The sequence below is a fragment of the Hippocampus guttulatus genome, chromosome 16 (genome assembly GCF_054856545.1).
Source record: "Hippocampus guttulatus isolate MCC_2025c chromosome 16, RoL_Hgut_1.0, whole genome shotgun sequence".
In the NCBI taxonomy this organism is placed as follows: Eukaryota; Metazoa; Chordata; class Actinopteri; order Syngnathiformes; family Syngnathidae; genus Hippocampus; species Hippocampus guttulatus.
Window position 1 is genome coordinate 11,938,352 of NC_141276.1, and position 17,510 is coordinate 11,955,861.

Here is a 17,510-nt window from a genome sequence, read left to right on the forward strand (position 1 = left end):
ATTGATTTTACAATTTCTTTGTGTTTCGAACAGATGCCAGACATGCTCAAATTCCATCCACCAATATAGTGTGAGGAGCTAAAACTTACGAATAAACTGTGCAGTGTAGAGAAGTTATGACATTTACTCAGAATGTTTCCATCCACTTTCCGCTATCTGCTTATCCTGTTAAGTGTCACTGACTTCGGGGGAAAAAAAGGCAGACAGCACCTTGGAGATCTCTGACTCACTCACTGAGTTGGAACAGAACCAACGCAGCAAGTGTCCGGTGGGTGAACCACTCCATCACCAAGGACTATTCAACCAGTTTAAACAGTATGCTGGGAGCCAACGCAGTCAATTTCAGTAAAAAAACAAAATAGAATTTAATGTGCAAGTTATCAACTTCACTTTAACACGTGTGGAACGCTCCGAAGCACGAGCGTTCTGCAGACTGACCTTAAAAGTCATAGTTGAATAGATAATAACATCATTTTTTAAAAATTACCTGCAGTATTCCGGTCCTGAAAACCTCAGAAGACGGTCCACATGTAGCACATCCGCACAACAGTTGTGACTGACGAAAGAGAAGCGCTAGCAGCATTACCAAGCAGATTTACAATGGTCAATTAGAACCATCTGGCGCTAAAGAGCACATGGGCACCTTGTTTTTCTTCTGTTGAGTTATTACTTTTTGTTTTGTTTTGAAAAGGCACATTTGCCACATGGATCAAATCTATAAAAATATTCATACAATATCTGGGTAGTGTACAAACGTACTGCAAAATACAACATTGCACAATAAAAGACCCCACATGTTCAACAATAATCATCAACAATTCCTACAATAGAAGGCTGGACATTTTAAAGACAAATACTATTTTTGGACTTGATATTTAAAAAAAAAAAAAAAAGGGAAAAAAATCTGTTCAGCATGACACAAAGTCAAACAACCTTTTTTAGTTGTCAAACTTGCGAATAGTTCTTTTGCATTTAACCCAGAAGGCACTTATTTGATTCACGGTGCAGCAGCTGTTCTGGCCAAGCGTCTCCCAGGCACTGCAGGCCTGGTCCTCACCGGCACAAAACTTCGCAACTGGCCCACGACTCTTTAAGGCGAAACTCCCCAATTTTGTACGAGATGTGGATGACTGCGTTCACGCTGCTCCACCGTCTGACAAGCTGGACCCGTTTAACCGGAGATGAGATGTCAGGGGTTCCGATGTAAGCGTGTGCCAGTCCAGGTCTGACGGTGATGCTTCCGCAGACTCGACTGGCGGGTCTAAAAAAGCAGCGGGTTCGTGTGGTCCTTCGGGGCCATGTCCATCCTGCGCATCCACTTGTGACGCATGTGTGGATTCTTGTGGTTGTAACATGTCTGTTGACGATGGTTGGCTTTGTGGCGGATGGTCCACTTTTGCCATTTTGGAATAGTAAGGCAGGAAGAACCTCTCTGTAGCGCAGGTCCGCATGGCCAGATATGTGTGCATTAGCAGGTGGGGGAAACGAGACGTGAAGTAGGAAACAAAGTCATCAGGGATGGAGCCCAGTGTCTCCTGGACCTCGGCAGGTAACTCTCGGTAATGATGTTTCTGTTCAAACAACGCAAGTCTCAGGCTTTCAAATGCTCCGGTCATTGAGCAGTGCACACAAATAAGGAGAGCACACTCTTACTTTGTTCCTCATTGCACGGAGGAGGTCTCTGACTGAGCTGCCTTTGTAGGACCGGAACTTTCTCAGGTCTGGAAGCAATGAGAATTGCGCATTGAGTTAAAAAAAAAAATAATAATAACGTAGCCTAGCAAATTCTGCTCGCTTAATACTAACACACAATGCAAAATGCCACAGAGGACAATGCTGTAGAAGAGTGCTTTAATGACAAAACAAATAATTGTAAGAATTTCACAAAGATACAATTTTATTCAATTTTTTTCCCCCCTTGACTTATAGAATAAACACATGACATTTAGGTAACAAGTTTGGGCCCCCCCCCTTTTGAAATTTGATTTCCCCTGATGCCCAAAAAGCTTTGCATCAGATGTTGTTATTTTTTATTAATTTAAACCAACTTCCACAGAAATTATAGGAAGTATTATCATTTTGATCCTTCATGAATTATCATCTTAAATATTCAACATCAAATGAGCCATTAGCCATGGCTCATTCGACATTTTTAAACATCTGATCTCACCCGTAGCAATAAACTCAACTTAACTAACCAAATGGCTTAATCGCTCATTCTTACGAGAAGATAGTGTTTGCATTGGAAACTTGTGTCCTACCCGTTTGCAGCGGCACGGTGATGTGTTCCCTCCAGTCACTCTTGACCACAGCCCGCCCTCCTCGCTCCAGCTGTCTCACAATCACTCCGCCCAGCGGCTCCTTCTCGATTCTGTCACTCACATCCTGCAAGCGGCAACAAACGCACTACTATATTGTACGGCTCGGCCCGCTCTGTACTTTAATCCACGCCGAGCATTTACATTATCTGCACTCCTGTAAAATTTGTCTCATTAATTTGTTAGCAACTTTGACTATCGTAAGCAAAAAAGACAGACCTGGAAGAACTGCAGTTCCTTCTCCAGGCTCCAGAAGAAAGGGTGTTTGAGAACACACTCGGCCGAGGGCCTGAGATGAGGATCCATGCTCAGCATCTGCTCTATCAGGTTTCGGGCTACAATGTCTCCTGGTTCAAGAAAATGGCACAGGCCATGATGAGGTGCTCACAAATCTCCACAAAGCCTTGCTACGAACCCAACATTTCGGTTTAGACCTCACCATGTTTGTCGGTCTGCAGATGATCTAGGCTGTATGTTCCCAGAAGGATGTTGGCTTGCCTTTGCAGTGACTTGCCGAAAGGATGGCTACCTTGAGATACCACGTAGTAGAAGACGCATCCAGCAGAGAAGATATCAACAGTGCACGTCTTAAAAACGAGAGGGGAAAAAACATCTGAAGTGAATTTCAACTCTTCACACTTATTTAACCGTGCCTCAATTCATTCGTGCATGCGCCAGTCCCCCCTACCCCATTCAAATAATACATATGATGCATATCTGCCATGACACTTCAAATAAGAGCTGTGGAATTTGGACAAAATGTGATTTCCTAAATGGTTATTTTATATCCTGATAATATACAGTGTATCCTCCAAAAAAAATTTTACCTTAAAATGAAATTAACTTTAATGGCAATTTTCTCCATTTATTTATAAAGCGTATTTTATATTGACCACCTGATTAAAAGAATAAACGATTAATAAAATAAAACAAAGCACAAATATCCATTGGCCAAACAAATGCCATTAAAATATCCATCCATCCATTTTCTGATGCCCATTTTCAGGAGCCTATCCCAGCTGTCTTCAGGCCGTAGGTGGGGTACACCTTGAACAGGTTGCCAATGCCAATGGCAGAGCACATATAGATGAACAACAATCCGTGGTTACAGTCACACCTAGGGCCAATTTAGAATGATCCATTGACATGCCATGCATGTTCTTGGAAGGTGGGTGGAAACCGGAGTACCCGAAGAAAACCCAAGCAGGCTCAGGGAGAACATGCAAACTCTGCACCTCTGTACCGTGAGGCTGACGTGCGAACCAGCCGCCCCCATTGAAATATATGGTTGTAAAATCACTTTTTAAGGAATGCAGTAAAGAGCAAATAATTCAAATAAATAGTGCTTCATGTAACATTCAAGAATGTGTACCATTTATCCTGTAAATTTATTATAAAGCAGCAAAAAAATGGCAGGATATGTCATTTGGGGCAAGGTAAAGCTAAGAATACATAACGATTATATTGTACGCTAGAGGTAGACCGAAATGTTTTTTTTCAGGCCCGAAACTGATTATTTGAACTCACCGGGTTGTCTTTGCAGTCCTCGCTGAGAACCTCGGGAGCGATCCAGCCCTCCGTCCCCGGCACGCCGGACCTTCTGCTGAAACTGTGGCGGCCTGCTGCTAATTTCTTGCACAAGCCAAAGTCTGAGATCATGGCCCGGACCCGACCATGGGCGTTGGGCATGGACACTAAGATATTGTGAGGTTTCAGGTCTCTGTGGACTGCAGGGGGAGATCAAAGTTGAGGTGGGTATGGATTAACAGTGTAATGCAGTCGCTAATGCAGAACAACCATTTTAAAACAATTACCTATGTTGAGGGAGTGCAGATGAGCCAGTCCCGATATGGCCTGTTGCAGCAGCATAACCGGCTCCAGTCCATGACGGTCAAAATCTCTCATCTCCACATACTAGACAAACCCAAAAAGAGTTATCCTTAGAACATAGCTTCATACATTAAAAAAAAACTTTAATGTCCAAAATAAATATTAGAATGAATGTTTGTGAAACCTCTTGAAGAGAGGCAGCACATAGCTCGGTGGCAATGTACTGGAACTGGCGGTCCCTCTCGGTGCAGAAGTACCGAATGACGTTCGGGTGCTCGTCCGACTCCCGCAGCAGCTGAACTTCCCGGTCTGCAAAGCTGAAGCACTCCGGGAGAATTCTTTTCACCGCCACCGGACGGTTGTCAAACTGACCCCTGGTGGATGTTAGATGGGTTGTATAGGCCACCCAAACAACAATATCCTGTCATTTTCATACTTACTTGTATACAATGGTGCCCTCAGCACCATGACCCAACACCTGTTTGGGATGGAACTTGATGTTGCCCACTCTGACAATGTTGGACTCGTCCTCTAATGCGACAAAAAGAGCAAATGGTCAAAAGGGTCTTTTCTACAGACACACACAAGCAATGAGTGTTAATGGCCTCTTGACTTCACCTCCATCCTCATGTTCATTGGCAGAGCTGCCCAGCTCGGAAACGGAGAGATTGGAGTGGTTGGAGGCACGCGGGGTGACGTTTGGGCTGCTGTGGTCCGAGCATTCCGAGCGAGTGTGAGCCACTTCCAGGTAGTCGCTGTCCGGGACCAGAGGAAGCGACATGTCCGCAGCGGGGAAAGGCTGCTGCCTCTGCAGCATCTCCAATCGTTCAGCCATCCGTCGTTGGAACTCCTGGTGCTGCAGCTGCTGCTGCTTGTGGACACTCTGCAACAAAAGAGGACATAAAATATCCGACACACCACTTCAACATAGTTCTTGTTTTCATTTAAAGGCAATCCAGAGCAGCTGCAGACTTGTGTACGAGTATGAGCTATAGAACACACACGTTGGAGGTACAGTGGTATCTCTACTTACGAATGTCTTTTCACACGAGATTTTCAAGTTACAAAACGCCTTAACAGGAAAATATTGCCTCTAGTTGCAAAATTTCAAGATACGAAAGGTAAAGCGAGTTTTCTGAGCGCAACATACTTATCGCGACTCTGCCATTGGCTATTCCGAGCATCATCCTGGCATCCCATTGGCCAAGAGGGACCTCTACCGTATGTGTCTGTGTCGATAGATAGATGTGTGTTTTTGCAGCGTCCTTGTCATTCGCCTCTCAGGCCATGAGGTGTTCCGATAGTTTTACGTAAATGTGAATCCCATCAAAAAGTGTTCACTAGTCAGGCGATCGCTCACTCTGTTGATATTTGCCTTGGACATTTTTGAAGGATTCTTAAAAGCCGACAAAAGCAGACTTCCTTTGCTCAGTTCTTTACAAAACGCCAGGCAAAAACCACTTCTGAGAGAGAACATGAACTAAAGAGGGCAAAAAATGATGAGGACGCAGTTAAAAGTCAAATGACCGTCATTTTTATTCTTTGTTTGTTTTTTACGTTATGCACAACTCTCATTTATTGTGCAAAAATCGAATTTTAATGCATTCTTATGCTTTAGAAAACATTTATGTCTGAATTTTGGGGGGCTTGGAACGGATTGGGGCATTTACATAGAAAATGCGTCTCTACTTACAAAATGTTGTAGTTAAGAAATTTCTTCCGGAACCAATTCATTTCGTAAGTAGATGTGCCACTGTATTTATTTGTCTAGATGGAGATACTCGTATATTACTTGCCTTGGGGTACGTGATCACAAAGGCCACCCAACCCGCCAGGAGGAAAGTGGAAAAGATAATGGTGGCCATGTCTTTCAGCATGGAGTCCACAGAGGCTTCCGGACGAACAGTGCGACCACCAAGCCCGGGTTCTTGGATTGACATTTCAGGCATAGCGGAAGGCGGAATGTCCTCCATGACAACATTTTTCACATTCTACAAAATGAAGACAGCAAGTTGCGTAAAAAACAATTATTTATCCTTTAGGACCATAGCATTTGGTACACATTTACACAATACAGTGAAATCCCCCCCGCCCAAAAAAAAGGGAAAAAAAAAAGTGGCGCGCACGCACGCACGCACGCACGCACACACGTTCACTCACCTCCTCAGCTTTCTTGTTACTACTCGGTGGAATGACGTTGGCCTGGTTACGAGGAAAGCTATCAGGGAATCTTTCCAGGATCTTGTTGTGAGCTTCAGGAGGTGTCTCGTGATGACCTAAAAATGAGTCTTTCATGTTTGAAATGGCAAACAGTATGCTTTTTGCTAAATGTATAAAGTCATCTATCGTACCGATGAGCAGCAGGTAGTTACGCATGTAGTTAATGCGGTTGCGCCCGCGCAGCGCAGAGTTGAACTTAACACTGGTGCTCGGCGTAATGACACACTCTTCGTCCTCGTCCGTCTCCTGCCTGTCTGGACCCTCCAGCATTGGGAAGGTGCTTCCCCGAGGCTGCACATGCAAACAAATATTTAACGCATTCAATCCCACCCATTTTACTGGATTTTGACTGATTTGAAAGGCCCACAGACTACTGTGTTCTATTGTGATATAACCCTGCTGAGAGAAAGATGAGAAAGGCTGTTTCTATCTTTTGAAATCAATCATGAGAAAATGGCTACATGTCATTATTCGGAAGAAAAAAACGGAAAAAGGGACCTTTTTTGCAAAAGCATGCATTTCAAGTATGGCACCACTATTTTTTGCTCAAACATCTAAATAAGACTTTCCTTCTACAAAACAACATACACAATTGACAGCAAAACTATTTATCTGCACTCTATTGAACTGATTAAATGAACTAGGAACAGAAGTGAAACAATGAGTTCAGTCCCTATGTGTACGTCTATGTTTGCATGATTAAGTGAACTGTACGTGCACATGTGTCCCCTCCACCCCAGCAATTTTGTGCGCTCGCATGCGCGTGTCCCCTTCACCCTGCAATTTCTGCATATTTGTTTTTGTGTGTGATACAAAATGAAGCAATTGCCCTAATATGAGGTCACACAACATGTCTTACACCGCATTCTGGTTTCACATCACTTGCTCTTGCAAAGGCACTTTCGCTGCGGTGTGGCTTTTGCATGAGCCAGACGATGTTCATGCACACGGAGCCTCTTTTGATGGCTGCTTCTTACTTTTGCGCGGACGAAAGCAACTTGATACTTCCAAAAATTCCGCCCCAAGTCATGGTGGAAGATTTTCTTCCCCAAAAGCAATCCTCACAGGTTGCATATAATTGTTTTGATTTCTCCATCGCTACTGGTTCAAATGCACCCTCTACTAATTAAACGCTACTCTACCAGACACAAGTCTGGACAGATTTTAAATGACTTACAATGCAGACAACCCTGATACTTAATCAGAGGCTGTCTCAGACCCTTCTGCACACTATGGTGCAAAATAAAGGAAATGACGTATAAATATGTCATGGGTAGCAAGCTGTAGCGGGTTCTCAAGACGTATTTATACATAATGGGGATTGAATGAGTTAAGGAATCCAGAAATGTTTTCCTGTCATGGGAATCCGAACAATACAATAAAGCGCTCCAATATTTTTTTTTCTATCAGTACATGAATAAAAACTGATGCTAGTCCTTGGGAAACTAAACATGAATATGCATGTACATGTAATATGTTCATGTCTTAATATTCAGGAGCGTTAACAACACAAGAGTCACTCACCACCACCGTGACTCCATCGTGCACCAGAGAGGGAGACGCATAGAGGCTGGTGGAATATTTACCCACATACAAAGTGGACCTGAAACAGTTCAAATAAAAAACAATAAAATTATATATATATTTATATATATTTGATATGTATATCTGGCACCACATTCTCTCGTGATTAATCATGTGTACAACCGGATTAAGGGAAATGAGCTCCAGACTGAAAATGAAAACGAACATTCTGTGCTTTCCGAAACTGAAAACCAACAACTGAAAGTACTGGTTTTCATGTTTGAAACAAACAAGACCAGCTGTGAACCCAATACAAAAATAATCATTGGGGGGGGAATAATCTACTGCAGAGTTAAACAATTATGTATTGCTACTGGGATACTCCACACTCCGCACTAGGGATGGGCATGAGAAATTTCAGTCAACTGTGTTGAATTGAATCATCAAGTAATTGAGCCAAAATGGAGCGCACAACTTGCCTGCTGTACCGTAATGCATTGCCTTCATCACATCTTGGCTGTATGATTTACTGTAATGCACTTTATTTTTTTTTGAGTCAGCCAACCCTCCGTCAAACGTCTCCATCTGGATCAAATCTCAGCTGCTCTTACTTTAACTGGAATGCTGAAGAGGAAGCATGTAAATCCTATTCTGGCCGCTCTCCATTTAAATTGTTTTTATGTTTTACGTGTACTTTGTATTGATGTGCTTCACTGTATTTCAACTGAAGTGTTCTTCAAATAAAATTGAGTTGAGTTGCTGTTGATTCAACGTAAACAATTTTGGGGGTGAAGCAAGAACAAAACATGACCTATGTCAATGCAGATGGCCACGAGGGCATTTGTCCCTATGCACGTGATGACCGCGTAAAGAGGATTCCAAAATTTGTGACAGCAAAGAAAGAGCATACAGAGTGGACTCAGTTTGCTTACATTAACTTATTGTCTGTCTTCTTCTCCTTCGGAAAGGGGTACTTCCACTGGGTGATACGGCCCATCTCTCCGGACATGAACGTAAGATAGCGCAGGGTTTCCACGGCCACGTTGGTGTGGACGACTTTGCGAAGCCCCTCACGCTGCCAGATGTACATGGCCACGACAGGCGAGTTGTAGTTTTGGACCCACTGGACGTCACCAGATTCGCTGTCCACCGTCACCACCAGGCCGTCGCCGTTCGACACAAAATGGGCCATCTCTGCGGGGTCACCGGGGAGCGGATTCGCATCAGATAAAGTCACGACAGAGCGAAGGCAGCTAGGTGACTTACTGTATTTGGTGTCATCATCGGGAAGAGTGGAGGCGTAGTCCGAATAAGTTGCATTCCACTGCAGTTCTCGGCTTTTGGTGTCATACATGGTGATGGTATATTCTACAACAGGGACACAAGCCATGAGACAGTAAATGCATTGTTTTGCTTATGTAACATCAGGAATGGGTTGGCGGAAAGTGCCCACGATCTATTTCAGGGTGTCAATGCATACAAGTGGATAGAAAAGTGAAACTTGATTCTGAATAGGTGGTGTCATGTGTCAAACACTCAAATATCATTACTAAGCCATTTTCTCTTCTTGTGATGTAACATCTTGAAGGGGCATTTAAAGTTGCATGTTCAAAAGCATGAGAGAAAATGTGTTTGTTCTTTTCACCTGTGCGCCCCAGATAGAGGAGAGAGGAGGAAGGGCACAGCATGTCGGCAAAGGACGAAGTCAGCGTCTGCTGCTTCTCACCAGTCAGCAGGTCCACCACGTGCCAGAGGTCCTGCTTCTTACCTACACACACACACGCACACAAAACAATTTGCCAGTGACCATTCACGTGGTAATGCTGCCAAGTGATGAAAAACGTTTGACCGATTAAGGATTGATGGGCATTATAATAGATCGTATTGACACTAGATCTGCACCTACTGGATATTTTTAGATACTTCGATTTTCCTCCTTTATTTTTCATGTATTGTACTTTTTAATAGACACAGAGTATGGGGGTGAAGAGAAAGATTCTATAATCAGCCTTACCCATGTAAAGGATTCCATCTGAACTGCGGCAGGGAGACGCTTGCACCAACTCAGGAATAGTGAATGGTAATTTCTGTTTGAGAACAAACAAACAAACATTAGCGAACAGGAATGCCTCGTTATTTTATAATAACATACGAGAGTGAGAGAGAAGTGAGAGCACACTATTTGTGCTAAAGTCATTTCCTCTTACTGTCAGGCCTTCATTGTTCTTTCCACCCAGAGAATACAGACTGCCATCGTTGGGATCAGGCAGAAAGGCTGGCCTGGAAGGAACAAGGAAAAAACCAAAACAAAACAGTGCCATTACCCGAATGACAAGTATAATTCAGAGCAACTACTGAAAGCTACATTAAAGGAAGTCCAAATGTTATAAATACGTTGAACCATTGTTCACGTAAATTACGTACTCTGCAACATGCGTGGGGACTTGAAGAACTGGATCTGTAAGGACAGAAAATGACAAATGTTGAAGTTGCCAGTCAAGACTGACAAAAGCATAAATGAGCACAACTGACTGTGTGACCAGGAGTTGGAGAGCAAGAATATTCAGGCCCAACAAACGCCAATGAGCTCCAATGACCCTGAAATTTCTCGATAGAACACAGAGGGCTTTTCATAGGCATATAGAAACCTTATGATAAAATGAAATCTCCAAAGTCCATCGCCTTAAAATGCAAGGATTAACTCCCAGTGTCTTTTGCTTTGTTCTGTATCTCCTCAGGGTTTGTACGTTTACCTCGACGGCAAACACTGTCTTGAAAGTCAAGTTGTTCAACCAGCATGTAATCATGTTGGGAGATCCCACGGCATCATATTGATCCAATCTTCTAAAGCAAGTTGATTAAAAATGACAAATCACCGTGCCTGTTGTCCCGAAAAGTGACACGAGTTAAAAGACTTCTAAAACACAATCAACAAGAATTACAAAGTGACCAACGCACATTTCTAGTGTGAACATACGGGGTGTGGACCAGATGGTGTTGATACTTTAGCGATGCCTGATGGAGTCAACGAGTGTGTGTGTGTGTTGGGGGGGGGGGGGGGGGGGGGGTTACCTGGGGGTGGTAAATAACTGTTTGGTGAAACAAATGTCTGTATCCATGGGCTGTAATTGCGGAGGCCGTTTATAAACAACAACGACGACGTGATTTCCTGCATGACATCGCGCCGTGTGAAGCCCGCACCCGGCGTTGCGGTAGGAGTGCGGTGCACGTGTGAGTGGATTTGCCATCGTGAGTTGACGAGTTGTGTGGATTTCATTTTGAACACACCGTATGGGCGTGAATCACTGGCACAGCGCGAGACAAAGAATTTAAGAGATCTGCCAGAAAGAAAAAAAAAATGATGTGACAGAGGCATCTGAACTGTGATTATTAATGCTCGGGATTATGTGGGAAAAAAAAGAAAACGACATGGAGTTGAACAATCTACAACAACACATCTATCTCCCAAGGTCTATCTTATCTATTGCAGGTCCAAAGCGTGCGGGGACTCCGCAAAGTGCAGAACCTTCACCATGTTGGCTTGCCCTTGCCCACTTTGACCTTCACTGCAGGCGTTATTTGCCCCTCTCTCGGTTAATCATTACACGCTTTCCAGAATCAACAGAAGACCTTGCGGCATTACTCAAGTGCAGGCCCAAACACAACAGCTGCGGTAATCCCGGAAACTTTTTTTCCCAAACATTGAGTCAGTTCAAACACGACCCGTGGATTCAAAGTCATGTTTTGCGCTATTTTTCCTGATGGCTTCATCCGTGGTCCTAACTTTCAAGCTGCACATAGGGTGACTATCCATGGCCAGTCACATGTTTTATCCCGATAAGTACGAACATAGGACAAGTTGCCTCGGGGTTGGTAGATTATAATTGGAAAATAACAACAACAACAAGAAAAAAAGTCACCTGTACTTCTCCTCTTACCTTCTTTCAGCGTCCATTTGATGGCCCCAGATTTCTTGCTGACGGCATGCAGGTTTCCTTCCAGGGTGGACACAAAGAGCAAGTTTTCAGGGAGCGAAACCGTGCTGGCGTTACAAAACACCTGCAAGAAACATCAGTACTATGGTCATTAACAGCTGGAACCAAATCACATCGGCAATTGTCATTAACTGCTACAGAAGCGTCTTTCAAAAGCGGGACGTGTTGATGCTACATTTCCTGCGGTACAAGTGAAACGAGAATCAGCAACTTATGCAGCCCCTTATGTAAAATAAATAGAGCGGCATGGTAGAAGTTTGGAGAATTTCTACATGTGTTCTAATGTCCCAAGATGCTCATCACTCATGTTCCACACCAGTCCCGTCGGTGAGGATTGATGACCTGGCCAATATTTGTCGAGGGAGATTTCACACAGCAAGAATTGAAAACTTGTTGATATGTGATTCAGTTCCAGAAAAGTATTGATCATTTTCTTGGTCTTACCAAGACCAGTAACAATATTTTGGGGGAAAACCGTTCAGTCGTCTTTGTGTAGTGTAGCACCAAGTACACAGATGAAAACGAATATGGTCCGGTCCAGTACACAAAGTACACAAAAAGTTGACACAACCTCGGTCAAATGAAAGGTTTTTGTGATATGAAAAAATGAGACCAATGTAATGATTTAAAAACTTCTACCATTAATGTGAACGAACTTATATGTGCATTTTGTCATTCATTCCTCAAGCGATTGTGTTTTAGAGCAATGAAAACACATTTTGGAGAACTGCGGGTGGGGATTTCCACAACTGCTTACACAATATTTGATCATGTTTATTAACATACACACACAGACACACACAAATTCGGGCCTTTATTCCAAAATGATTTTTCTTGGAATTTCCTTCCACATTTTTCTAGACATTGTCTTCATATGGACTTTGCCTGAAGCCATCAGATTCACAGAGATGCAATGTGATTAGGGGAGACAAAAGCAACATGTGACCCGACACCCCACGCACGCGCCATCCAGATGAGTTTGACTTATCCATAGCATAATAGCATCTGTCAAACACAACAAATTCAACAAACAAGGAGAGTCCAACTTTTGGTGGATTACCACAACCTGGATGACACGAGAATCCACACAGACATTCAACAAACGTGTTGCTATTATTTATTGATCTTGTGACAGTAAAGTTAAAAATAACTTGAGTAAATATGCTACTAGGCAAACAAGTATCTTAAGCCCAAGTCAACTCAAGATTCATTCCACGGGCACGACTTGTCTGACTCCCGAATGCATGATGGTTGAGGGGAGTTGCTGCATTCAGCTGCAATGGAATTCTAAAAATGCAGCACTTTGACAACAAAGCTTTCCTGGATTTATTAACTGTCGCTTTTCTTCGATGTATTTTTCTTCTGATCTCTATGGGAGGCCCAGTTTTATCATCTAAACGAAAAAGTATCAAGACTGTCAAAAAAAAATTTCCTGTTAATGCTGTAAATTGGGAATTTCTCCATTGCGAGACTAATAAAGGTTTTCTTAATTCTTAAAACCACCAACAAGTGAGCAGCAGAGATCCATGTTCCGCTGAACCTCTCAGGTGCTGATTAAAATCGCTCACTAATCCCCTTGAACTGTCCCCTTGCATACAACGCAGATTAGCCATCTATAATTGCTAATACACTTATCTCAGCATTTAGCCACTTTTGATGGGTGGGAGAGGGCGGAGGCGGACGGATTTCAAGAGCTCTTAAGAGGAACACAAAGAAACCCCCCCAAGAGGTGCAAAGTCCGTCATGGAGTGCAAATGCGCCCACCAGTTCACATGAGTCAAAATTCTTGGGTTCCATTGCTCTAATTACCTGGATTTTTATTTTTATTTATTGTCCATCCATCCAAGTTTTGATCCGGTAATCCTCACTAGAGCCTATCCCAGCCGTCTTCGGGCAGTAGGCGGGGGACACCCTGAACCGGTTGTCAGCCAATCGCAGGGCACACACAGACAAACAACCATCCACGCTCACTCTCTCACCAAGGGACAATTTAGAATGTTCAATCAGCCTGCCATGCATGTTTTTGGAATGTGGGAGGAAACCGGAGTACCCGGAGAAAACCCACGCAGGCCCGGGGAGAAAATGCAAACTCCACACAGGGAGGCCGGAGATGGAATTAAACCCGGTACCTCTGCACTGTGAGGTCGACATGCTAACCAGTCGACCACCTGGCCGCCCGACAATATTATTATTTTATTTTTTTAAATGACGTCATGCACGTCAGTTTAAAAACATTCAAACAGGAATGAGAGCCCTGTAAATTGCCTTTTTTGCTCTGAAAGATCCGTCTGTAATCTCACATCCTGTTTAAAAGCATTCCTGTCAATATTGTGCACCTGTGACCGCTCCCACTGGACTGTGCTCGCAGTATTCTGTGTCCTCACTTTACAAGCGACGGCAAAAATATAAAACATTTAAGGACATTTGTTACTAGTCATGATACAGAAACAAGTTTTGTTCCAATTTGAACGTGGTATGAATTCGTTGTGTAACAGGATTTCATCAGATTGGAGAACTGGGCGGCTTCAGCGAACTAGATTTTCAGTTTCCCCTCTGGAACTGGGCCAGACTTTAGCGCAAGCACTTTTGGTTTGTGTTCTCAGCAGGGTGAAGTGTCACTGTGCTGTGCACCAGCTGCATCGCCAAGCATCCTGAACGGAGGGCCAAGTGGTGCGTTTCAGGCCATGACTGGGGCGAGAGTCATAGGGGCACAAAGCAAATCGCAAAACTGATTGTCAAAGGTAGCGTAGCGCAGCAAACGACTTGGGAGAAATAGCCTGTTTGCAGAAAAACTAAATATGGGCCAAAAACGGGGGTGGGAAATGCAACACTGCAACTGTAATATGAACGGACTAATTGTCTGTTTTCCTTCGGGGCTGTGCAAATATGAGCGCATCCCACGGTTGTTTACCTTTCTTCAAGTTCCTACCGGACACTGATGCAAGGCAGACATTTAACATACTACCGGTACTTCTTAACACAACACTGGAATCATTTGCATGAGCAAACATAAAACGACATGATCTGTGTCTCGATTTCGTGCATGTCATCATCAAGCCATCGCATTTGACATTTACGCCACATCTTAGTTTAAGCACATGTCAAACATGGTCGCGTTTTTGTATTTATCAGAAGCACGGCGGTGTTTCAGCGGAGCGCAGGTCACGTGTCGGACCCACACACGGACACGCACAGCCCAATCTGCAGCTGTGATAAGATAGCGCAAGACCACAATTTATTTGTGACCGAAAGCAGCCTGTGTTGGTGCTGGGTGACTGAACTAGAAGGACACGGTGACCTATAAGAGGCAACAAACAAAACATTGAGGCACCTGTGGTCATTGAGCACAACACAGAGAGCACAGATGTACGGTTTGAAACCGAGCAGTTGGTCAATGCCACATTCTTTAACAGGGGGGAAAAAAAATTAAGAGTTTAATTTGGGTAGGAGAGGAGGGCACAATGATAAGAAAGATGTTAGAAAGCCAGTTTATTTATCTGCTGAGATAAACTCACTTGTGCGCTCAAGATAATTTAAGCTAACGTCGCAAGGTGTGCTGGTTACATCCACGTCTATCCTATACCAAGGAAGAATAAGACCAAAAAAATAATAATTCGGTTCTAACTTGAAGACATAAGTTTAGAATTATACAAGGATAAAATCTTGATTTCAGAGAAAAATGTTGCAAGAATAAAATGCCTTTTTAATGCCCTTTCAGCTTGTAATTGAACAACAATAAAGATGTACTACTACAAGAAAAGGGGGCATGACTTTATGAGTGAATTTTACAACAAAGCTGTCATTTTTATTTTTCAAAAATACTCAAATTCTCAACACAAGGTGGTTCTTTTACAAGAAAAAGAAAACGTTTTGTTGCAACAGTTGTGCCTGAATTAAAAAATGCCACAGATTCAGGCGCTGTGACATCTCTGTGCATCCAACAGGAGAGGTAGTAGCAGAGTGATCCCTGAGCGTTAACAGCAAGATATTTGGGGAAAGTTCTACAGTCAGAACAGGATGCAGCAGAAAATGTTGTTTGTTTTTGGGCGTCAACAATCCAACCACTGGTGAATTGCAACTCCTGAGGCTGTCAAACTGAAAAAGCTGAATCTCACGGATGAGCGAAACCTTCCAGAGGTCTTGCCATGTCGTTAGAATACGATGAACCTATTGGATTTTTTTTTTTTTTGCTACGACTGAACCTCTCCCTCTACTTCTAACATGGGCAAAGTCGGTGCTTTCTGTTGAAATCGTGACCGGTCTAAATTGACGACCAGCAGCCTATACCTTACCTCCAAACCAGTGGACCCACTACCAGACTACTTCCTCCTTAGCAACCAGCACCAAACATTTGCAAGCTCGTGCGGTGCGACCATTGTCCGTACGCCCAACCCCACATTGGAGCGCCATGCGAACCAAACGCGGTGTCTAGGTGCCTTTAGAGTTTTCAATGACCCTAAAATGCACGGGATTTGGAATGTGTGGGGAAGCTTCCGGAGAAAACCTGCACAACAAGAACAAGTTAATTCCACACAGTAGGGCCCAAGGCAAGATTTGAACCCGGGGAATTTGAACCCTTCGTTAAATGTTAGTTAAATCAAATCTGCAAATTAACCAACGTGAGAACAAGAGCCAACGGAAGTCCACTGAGATAAAATGGAGATGTGACATGTGATGGGTTCAGTGACTTCCTGGGGAAAGTGTGATGTACTCTAAAAACATCAAGTCATGTTGATACTTCCTTCCTCTGCTGTGATACAATTCAACTCTAAAGATGGATTACTCTTTGTGTTTCTGTATCATCTATGGAAAGTTTTCTTTGTATTCTACTCTCCATCATACATGGTGTGCCCCACAGCGTTTTCACGTCACAGCCGAACTGAGGTTTATTGGGCCGAGTGGAGGATCGAATCAAGCTACAAAAACCCATGCTGCTTTGATGTACTATTCCTATAATGACATAAAAGTATCAATGTAACATGCGATGCAGACAACATATCACCATCACTGTCACTAATGAATAAACATAACTTCAAAGTTATCCATTACGCCATTTTACGTTTATTCGCCAGGTTGTGTCCAGCTCCCTACCTCATGTCAGTGTGTTTACACAGCTAATCAGCTTCTGTTCACAAGCTCATAACCACTATTCATTTTGACGAATTCGTTTTTCACTTACGAGACAATATTAGCAATGTTGTATTGAGAGACTCTGTTAATTCAAACGTCAGCTGGTTCTCACCTGGAGTGGCAGAGCCGCGTAGTAAAGCAAAATGCACCACACCAGGGCCCGGGTGCTCACTGTCCAGTCCATCATTTGGGGTCTGAAAGCCGAAAGGAGGCGACTGCTCTTTGACGTCCGTTCACTCCATACAAGACGTCATTTGGCTCCCGACGCGAATGTTGTGAAATGTTTGGTCAAGAGCTAAAAACGGCATTATGGCAGGCAGCGCTGAAACCATACGCGACGAGTTAGCTTTTTTTTTTTGCTTCCTGAAATGAAACCGGGGAAAGGGGCGGGACGTCGTGGTCTACGTGCCACGAGAATGGAAGAGGGGAGTCCGAAGTCGCGGTACCAACCAATAGGAGACGAGAAGAGCCCCCGGAGAAGATATAAAAAACT

General features: G+C 43.5%; 1 protein-coding gene across 3 annotated transcripts; it reads right to left on the minus strand.

The window, feature by feature from the left end:
* Positions 1-340: 340 nt before the first annotated feature.
* On the minus strand, positions 341-17,483 carry ern1 (endoplasmic reticulum to nucleus signaling 1). 3 transcript variants are annotated; one of them, XM_086132781.1, is made up of 22 exons: positions 17,130-17,483; positions 11,831-11,951; positions 10,317-10,350; positions 10,100-10,172; positions 9,907-9,979; positions 9,538-9,660; positions 9,159-9,260; positions 8,825-9,086; positions 7,893-7,971; positions 6,500-6,659; positions 6,309-6,424; positions 5,945-6,139; positions 4,767-5,031; positions 4,589-4,679; positions 4,333-4,522; positions 4,133-4,232; positions 3,846-4,045; positions 2,758-2,905; positions 2,538-2,665; positions 2,262-2,385; positions 1,654-1,721; positions 341-1,571 (listed from the first exon to the last, which is right to left on the minus strand). In XM_086132781.1, the coding sequence occupies exons 1-22, from the start codon at positions 17,202-17,204 to the stop codon at positions 1,137-1,139; spliced, it is 3,162 nt and encodes a 1,053-aa protein (XP_085988907.1). In that variant the 5' UTR covers positions 17,205-17,483; the 3' UTR covers positions 341-1,136. The 3 variants fall into 3 exon arrangements, with proteins under 3 accessions (XP_085988907.1, XP_085988909.1, XP_085988908.1); XM_086132783.1 differs by lacking the exon at positions 10,100-10,172 and having other exon boundaries at positions 11,831-11,887; positions 17,130-17,482; XM_086132782.1 differs by lacking the exon at positions 10,100-10,172 and having other exon boundaries at positions 17,130-17,153.
* Between the last annotated feature and the right edge of the window lie 27 nt (positions 17,484-17,510).